The sequence below is a fragment of the Pteropus vampyrus genome, unplaced genomic scaffold (genome assembly GCF_000151845.1).
Source record: "Pteropus vampyrus isolate Shadow unplaced genomic scaffold, Pvam_2.0 Scaffold417, whole genome shotgun sequence".
NCBI lineage: Eukaryota > Metazoa > Chordata > Mammalia > Chiroptera > Pteropodidae > Pteropus > Pteropus vampyrus.
This window is the reverse complement of record NW_011889198.1, coordinates 98,422-106,432: the sequence shown is the minus strand read 5'-3', so window position 1 is coordinate 106,432 and position 8,011 is coordinate 98,422. Positions and strand designations below refer to the sequence as shown.

Here is an 8,011-nt window from a genome sequence, read left to right as displayed (position 1 = left end):
TTCCACCCTGCACAGGAATTAGGGAAGTCCCAGGACGCTGACCACGTCAATTTAAATTAACATTTAAATCCCTCCCTTGTGACAATTTCTTATAGGAATGAATAAGGAAACTGACAAAAGGACTTCGGTTGCAACATTATACACGGGCTGGAGCTTTCTAGCACCTGACCCGTGGTCCAACCACCTGATAAATAATCTCACTGTGGGCCGGGGTCCCCGCCTTCATCAGTTTCCGGGTAGCCTCCAACTATCAAAGGAGCCACTTTTCTCATCTGCAGAGGCACCGAGCTCCTAACTGCCCATGTTGATGTGTGTGGAATGATTAGCACCCAGAACCCTTCACGTTCCATCTTCGATGATGGAAATATTCCATATCTGTGCCATCCACCAAGGTGGCCACAGGCCGCATGTAGCTACTGGGCACTGGAAATATGGCTGGTGAATCCAAGTAACTGCATTTTAAATTTTACTTAGATTTAAGTAGCTACACATGTAGCTTAGTGGCTACATATAGACAGCACCACCCTAGATCAAGAATTGCAAATTAAGTGCCCACCGGGGTGGGCAGGTAATGAAGGGAGGGGCGACCTTTGGCAAACTTGAGCACTGAGCCACACACAAGGGGGGCAGCAGCTCGTTGGTCCTAGCTGACTGTCGCTGTGTAGGAACCTCAGGCTGGTACTGACAGATTGTTTCATTTTTCAAAGGAAGCTGAAAATCTGGATTTTGATGTCCAATTTTTAAATGTTGGCAAGGAAAAATTAAAAAAGAATTTAAATCACTTTGTGGGCTGAACAATATGTTTGTAGGCAATATCTGTTTTGCCAGTTTGCAGTCTCTACCTAGGCCAACCTCTTCGGCTCAAAGAAAAAGGTTCATCCAAGGCCACTCTGCCGGTCAGGAGCAGATCCAAGGCTGAAGCCCAGGTCTTCTGATTCTTCTCGATTTTGCGAGACTGACCATATTGAGATTGTGGTTACAGTGGCGGCGGCGGCAGCAGGGACCAGAGCCCCTTTGTTAGAAACTGTCGAAGTTCATGGCCGATATCTTGTGAACAGTGTTTGTACCTAGCTCTCTCTAGTCACATGTTGGGCCCTACGTGCAAGGCTCTGTAGTAGGAGCCAGCAGGACACAAAGAAATACTCTGTGGGGGAGACAGACATAAATAACGAACAAGCAAAGTCGGCTTTGCTATAATGGACACGAATCACGTGGCTCCCGGTCCAAAAGCACTGATGGCCAAGATGAGAAGCTGGCTAGTGAGTGGAGGATGAGTCTCACTGATTATGACTGTGGGTCCCATTATTCAGTATATTAGGGGCGGGGGGTGGGCTCCTTTTATCTGTCAAGAGTTTCTTTACAGGCTTCTCCTCTGGGTAATCTCTAAATGTAGAGCCGCCAGGATTTTAAGGGCTTAGGTGATCTAGAAATAAACCCCTACATTATCTATCTCTCCGACTTTTCCCGACTTGCATATCTAATTCTCCATGTCTCCACCTGGATGGTTAACAAACCGATCAAACCTAGTATGCTCTAGAACTTACGGTGTTTGCCTCCAAACTGTTTTTCCCGAGGAGTCAGCCTTGGTCCCTCTCTCCCCCACATACTCCACATCCAATTCAGCAGCAAGTCCTGCAAGCTCCACTTCCAAAACACACTGTCAACGCGATTCTCTCCATCTCCCGGGCGACTGGAACGCTACTGCCTGCACCTCTCTTGGGCTGCTGCAGACCTCCGAAGAGGTGTGACAACTTGTACCCGTCTCCATCCAGCAGCCACGAAGATGTTTTAAAACACGAAATCAGATCCTGTCACTCCCCTTCTTAAAGCCCTCGAGAACATAATAACAAACCCGCACCCCGGGCTAAAGGCCCTGCCGCTTCTCCATCGCAGACCACTTTGGCCTTGTTCTTGCTATTCCAGCCACCCGGCCTCCTCGCTGGCTCTTTTCTCCACCCGGAAGGTTCATTCTCTAGCTTCCCCCTCTTCTCCGACCTCCGCAAAACCTGGCCTCCCCTGAGCAGCCTTACCCGCCTCGGAGTGGCGCGGGCCCCCCATCTTCTACCACTTCACCTGGTGTGACTGGTCTTTGGGGGGGCATTTCTCACTTGCGGATAACTTCCTTATTCATTGACTTTTAAACTTCCAAATGGACTCGAATAAAAAGTCGCGGAACAAAGCCTTCTTTGCAGACCGAGGGAATTAAGGAGGGAATTAAGGGTCTCAGTACCCTAGAAAATCTCCGTGTCCCGTACGGGGTCTCGTTTGGGTCAACCTTCCCCAGCTAGACGCTCCCGCCCCTGGAACTGCCCCTATTCATCTCCCATTGACATTCGGGGGATCCAAGGATTCAGAACAATCTGGGAGGGGCTGCAAACCGGCATCTCCGCGACCCCAAACGAGGTCTAGGGCCGCGTCCCCGGGCAGGTTCCCGAGGCCAGCGGCGCTGACACCAAGCCGTCCTCGCGCGGCTGGGGTCACACAAGCGCGTCTCCTAGCAACGTCGCACCCCTCCACCCCCACCCCGTCCCATCCCTGCCCCTGGGCAGCCAACCCCTTCCCCCAGTCTCCCGTGCCGGGAGTCCGCGTCTCCAGCCCCTACACTCACGCTGCGTCAGTCCTGCCTTCCCCCACCCACAGGAGCGCCGCAGCCCCAGGCCGGCCAGGAGGAGGCGGCGCTGGGAGCCGAGCTGAGCCGCGGCCGACGGAGCTCGGGCAGGTCCGGTAGGCCAGGCCGGACCAAACCACTGGGCGGATCTCTGTGGCCTCATCGTCCCGAGTCGGGGGTCGTCTCGAGGAGCTCTTAAACTTCAGACTCTCGCTCACCCTCCGCCGGACGCCCAACAGTATAGCCAACTTCGTCCTCTCCCTGTTTCCCTTTACCCCTTTCGCGATCCTTCCCCCCCATTCCAGCCCCCCCAATGGTCCAGTCCAGCTCCTCCGAGCGCGCCCTCCCCGTCTCGTGGTCTTTGCCCTTACTTGGCGACGGCTTCGTACGTCCCCGCGTACGTCATGACGCAGCCCTCCGCGCGCGCCCGCCCCGCCCCTCCCCAATTCTCCCTCCCGGAGCCGGCGGCCCGCGGGGTTACCGGAAGTGATGATACAGGCGGCGATGGAGGGGGCGGGGCCTCCGGGCGGCCGCCGCCGGTGGGCCGCAGATGAAGAGGCGACGGCGGCAGTGGTGGAAGAGGAGGCGGCGGCGGCGGGGGTAGGGAGCCTGGAAACGCGAGCGGGGATGGTAGGTGGTTTGGACCCGCCGGGCCGCCGTCGTTTCCAGAAAGGGTTTGACTGGAGGAACCTCTGGAGCAGCTGTGAGTTTGGGGGGGGGGGTTGTTCGAGGAAAAGGGGGGAGCCTTGAGAGCTGAAGGGGCGGGGGTTGGGTACCTTCGAGAAAGGGGGGTGGTGGAAGAGGAGGAGTGGAAATCAGCGCCTTGTGTGGACCGGTCCCTCTGGAAGGAGAGCCTGTGGCGTGTCAGCCGCGGGGCTCAAAACTTACCCACTGTCCCTGCCTCCCACTGCCGGCACCCCTCAGCCCGGGCCCGGGGCGCCGGGGGCCGGAGCTGCCCCGGAGGGGGTGCAGGCTCCGGTCCTGCGCCCCGGGTGAGCGCCGTGAGCTGCGAGCCCAGGAGGGAGGTGGTGGGGTGCATCCCCGGCTCCCTCCGCCCTCCTTTCCCTCCCCGCCCCCATCCTCCTCTTTAATCATTAACAGCCCTGGAATTAAGGGGCTCAGACCTGAAGGCCTTTCCGTGCACCTTTGCTGTAAACGATAACCATCTGTGCCTGAGGTAATGGGGCCGGAGGCTTCGCCTGCATCCTGTATAGGAAGTGGGCCGGGGTGACAAATGTATTGTTTTTTCCCATTGCCCGTCACCCCTCATCCCCGCCTCTGCCCATCCCTCGTTTCCACTTTAATTCTCTGTGGCTAGGTGGTAATCGAGGTGTGCCCCTCCCCGCCGTACCTTGGTTACCTCTTTTGAATTTGGTGTTCAGACTCCATCCCATATCTTAATTGCAGGCTTTGTAATGACTTCAGTTACAGGCTGTGTCACTTTGGAAGTAGCTCTCAATGCCTGGTGGCTCCCGGTTCAGGTGAGCGTTTGCTCCTGTGGATACCAGAATTCCAAGGCCCTCGCGAGGATTCCTGAATGGCATCATAGCCCAGGAATCAAGGTCTCTCGCTCTAAATACTTTATGCGTGAGGAATTTACATGTTGTCAACTTTCTGAAGTGATTTGACGTTAGGTTAATTCTGGATTTCTGTGTTTCTCTCCACCCACACTTCGCGAAGCACTTCAGAGAACAGAAAACTCCGTATGACTTTTTCGTTTCTACGATTGGACAATAATAACTCTTTTTTTTCTCTTTGTGTCTGGCACTCAAGTCTTCAGTGACACAGTCAGCTCATGCTAATTTCCGTCTTATTTAGCTGACTTTTGGGGTATAGGTGCTCATAAATGAGAAAATGTGATCTGTTTAGTTTTATTTTAAAGAATACAAACCAATAACAGATGTGAAAAAAGTATTTGAGGAAGCGAAGAATGATCGGAAAGAAGGTCCCTTTGTTGAAGTTTTCTTGTTTTAAAAAAATATCCCCAGGTAGCGTGCTCCTTCAGCCTGTCCTTGGGATTTCACTGTGAAGCGTAATGATTCCTATTTCTGTGTTGATATTTTCTTGGAAATCCTTTGTTGAATCTGGAACTGTGTTTCCTGAAGAACTTTAATAAGAGTTTCTAAATTTTAGGGACCCTTTGATTAGAAAAAGTGCATAAATCCTGACCCTCTATAACTGAGTTTATATGCATAGTGCTAGAAGAATTTTCTTAACGGAGGGCTTTTTGGTGACACTTCAGCTGAGCTTTAAATAAAAAGTAGTGAGCCCTGCAAAGATAGGGGAGGAGCTTCTGGGTTCTGGGACTAGGTAGCTAGCACAGACCCGCCGGAATGACTTTGGCAAGTTCCAGGGGGATGGCGGGGGTATGGGAAAGGTGGGGGCAGTAATAACCAGAGTCTAATGAGCGAAGGGGACTGTGAAGAGTCTAGGTCAGAGAGGTGGAGGCCAGTCCCAGAATAGGTGGCCAAATAAGAGCAAGGAGCAAGAAATAGAAAGTGATGCTCCTCTTCATTCTGTTCTTTTTCCTAGAGTCTTACAACTTAGCGTTTTGTAGGTGCTGTTGAACTATTGTAATAAAAAGAAAAAAAGTCATTTTCCTGAGAATGGGCGAGGAGGCGGCTGTGGTCACCTGGGTCATTTCTGGCAGATAAATCTCAAGCTTGTGGTCACAATTCATTGGGATGTTCAGTTGAGAGCACACTTATCCTTACAGGATTTTGACTCATGCTGCTATTTAAAATTGCATACTAAGTACCCCCGAACGTGTTCTTGTATATGAATCCTCCTTTGCTTCCAGCTCTGTAGGATCGTAGGGTCGAGGTTGGGCCAGTGATGGTAATATGCCCCTGTTGGTTTATAAAGATGACTGTCAGGATCTAAGCTTGAAGTTGTTTTTTGTAGGGAGGCAAGTTTTATGTTGCAATTCCCACTCATGTCTGGACTGCCTGATGACTAATAATACTCAGCTGAGATGTGGGTTGGTGCTAAAAGTTCACTCAGTGGATTACATTAGATAAATGACCATTGTAGGCCCAATCCACTGTGTCTGCATCTTTGGGCTGGCATGTCACCAAGGGATGTAGCTACCCTATTTTTGCCTTTTGTGTGGCCATTCATCTCCAATAGTTAGCTACTTTTCAGCCTCACCTTGACCAGTTTGTTCCTTTGAAAGGTCCAGTCAGGACTTCCTCCTTGATCCGGCCCTCCCTAGCCATCTTATAGTGGGCTTAAACAGAAAGAATACACCGGTTTCTTCTTTCGAACCCCACAATAGTGACTAGTGTGTTCTTGGAGTGAATCGGTTCTTTGAGCCAGGCAGTTGAAAGACTTAAATGTTGCTTGGGCTATTTGTAGTAAATTCAGTATTAGAAACGCTAAATAAAACCTTTTAGCGCTTGGGAAGAATGAATCAGCAGTCGAGGACGTGTCACCTGTTGTCGGTTCTAGTGCTTGAACGGCATGAGTTGGTGGATTGTCAGAACTGGCGAAGAGAGCTTCCTGCGCAGGCCTGGCCTGGACCGAGTGGAGTGGAGTCTGCTGCTACTGTATTACTGGATTCCCACTTGGATGCAAATAGAAAGCCTTAGTTAAACCGAGCAAGTGACTGAAGTGTAGCTGGGACTAGACCAGCAATAGACCCCACCCTCTGTACTGTAGAGGAGCTCAAAGGGAGGGAGAGTTGATGCTGACTCTTCAAAAAAAAAAAAAAAAAAACCATACATATATATTTGGCTTTGGTCTAGGTTACAGAATTTTAGACTTTGTATCCTAATACTGGGCTTCAAATGTCCTAGCCAATAGGTTTTTAAGCTGTCCACTATTCATCTTCATTTCAATGGTTTATTATAACCCAATATGAAAATATCCTGTAGGCTGAAATTTCGTCAGCCAGTTTGAAGACTGGTGGCCCTTCTAACTTCTGAAAGAGGGTGGATGGGTAGGAGGGAAATGGAACCCAGGGAGAAGCCATCGACGCCTACACTGGCCACTAAATGTGTTTGGGGCAAGAATCCACAAGTCTAAATGAATTTAGACTCTCGAGCTGAGCTGGCCTTTTAATCTAGGCACCAGTGGATTTGCTTCTTAAACTTGGGGAGCCTCTGGACAAACTTCCGAAAGGTGGGCAACCTAGAAGGCCAGCTGGCGTCACTCCCTATCGTCGTCGTGAGTGTCTCGCATGGCGTTAGGTGACTTAACATTAATCCGATTTTGCTGCTGTTCTGATAGACTGTGCTGCCCTATGGCGAGTTAATGGTACACTGGCTTCCAGCTGTTTTGAGGTGAAGATTGGAACAGTGGTAATTAAGTGGTAACTCTTCTCCCCCAGCTCTTGATAACGACTACGACCTCTTTGTGTCGATTTGCAGATGTTCATATGCTTGAAGCAGGATCGGTTCTTCCTAAGTGCTGGGCCAGTGTTCTGAAGCTCTTTGCACGATAGAACGGGGTGTTTAACCGAGTTGGTGTCTCTGAACTCAAATCTAGTTTCACTCGTTCTCGTGTCTGCTTTTCTAGGTAATGGAGGGTCTCTTTTCTTTTAGGGGAACAAGGAGATTACCACAGCATCTGACCATTTAACTGGGGAATGATTACAAACTGCAGTTTAGCATATTCATTTAGCGAAATAACGAGAGAAAACGTTGGAAGTGGCTCGAAAGGAGAAAACGAGAGGCAAACTGTCAAACCATCTTTAAGATGTGGCAGATGTAACCTTATTTAAATGTCAGACATCAGAACAGGGAAGCTCAGTAAGTCAGTGCGAGGTAGTGATTAGCTTTTGTTGTGGCCCAATAAGCCACCTGTGGCCAGTGTCCCATACCAGCCTGATGGTGGGGGTGGCAGGCACCACGCCGATGACACCTCCTGATGTCCTGGGGGTGTGGCCTTGCTCAAGAGTGTCTTGTGAGCTCTGCTGTGTTGTTGGGGTTTCGGGCATAAGTGCCACATGGAAGCTTGGGCCCCCCAGCATGGGGAAGGCTCACCCACACTCCCGTCGGCCTGCGGGAGGGCTCGGCCGCAGGACCTGGGGACGGGAAATAATGCCGTCACTGAGGCCCGTAGGTCCATGCCACGCCAGGTGGAACCCGGGTGGCAGCGCTGCATAGTGTAGACGTCTCATTTTTGGACATGTTGAGCACTTTTTTTGTAGCCACTGCTCCAGTCTCTGCCTGTCAGTCTAGGGGACCACGGGACAGACGGGTCCCCTTCTTGGGGTAGCAGGCTGCTCCCACCTGCTGGGCAGCAGAGCTTGGTGTGATAGCTGTTAGCTGTCCTTGGCTGGTGAAGGGTTTGAACTCGGCGGCAGTGTTTTTCTAAAGTGGGTTGGTGTGTGGCCTATAATTTTGACTCCAAACAAGACTCAAGTCATAGCATTTACTATATGGAGCGCAGTTCATTCTT

General features: G+C 51.1%; 2 protein-coding genes across 17 annotated transcripts in view; one reads left to right on the top strand and one right to left on the bottom strand.

Moving 5' to 3' along the window:
• LYRM1 (LYR motif containing 1) overlaps positions 1-4,171 on the bottom strand; it is a 19,084-nt gene extending 14,913 nt beyond the window's left edge. For 2 of the 14 annotated variants that reach the window (XM_011380934.2, XM_023523826.1), the window contains exon 1: positions 2,609-2,736. Coding sequence is in view for 1 of the 14 variants with exons in the window: in XM_023523824.1 (XP_023379592.1) it covers positions 3,733-3,814; positions 3,969-3,997 (111 nt within the window). In the remaining 13 variants the exon portion in view is untranslated. Of the gene's footprint in view, positions 1-1,544; positions 1,998-2,030; positions 2,182-2,608; positions 2,751-2,826; positions 2,919-2,979; positions 3,218-3,384; positions 3,695-3,732; positions 3,815-3,959 lie in introns of those variants that run through there. The other 12 variants (XR_002777393.1, XM_023523824.1, XM_023523828.1 and 9 more) reach the window with 12 other exon arrangements.
• Positions 3,131-8,011, top strand: part of DCUN1D3 (defective in cullin neddylation 1 domain containing 3) — a 30,524-nt gene continuing 25,643 nt past the window's right edge. Inside the window, exon 1 of one of the 3 annotated variants that reach the window (XM_011380949.2) lies at positions 3,131-3,238. The gene's annotated coding sequence lies outside the window, so the exon portion shown is untranslated. Of the gene's footprint in view, positions 3,312-8,011 lie in introns of all 3 variants that reach the window. The other 2 variants (XM_023523821.1, XM_011380948.2) reach the window with 2 other exon arrangements.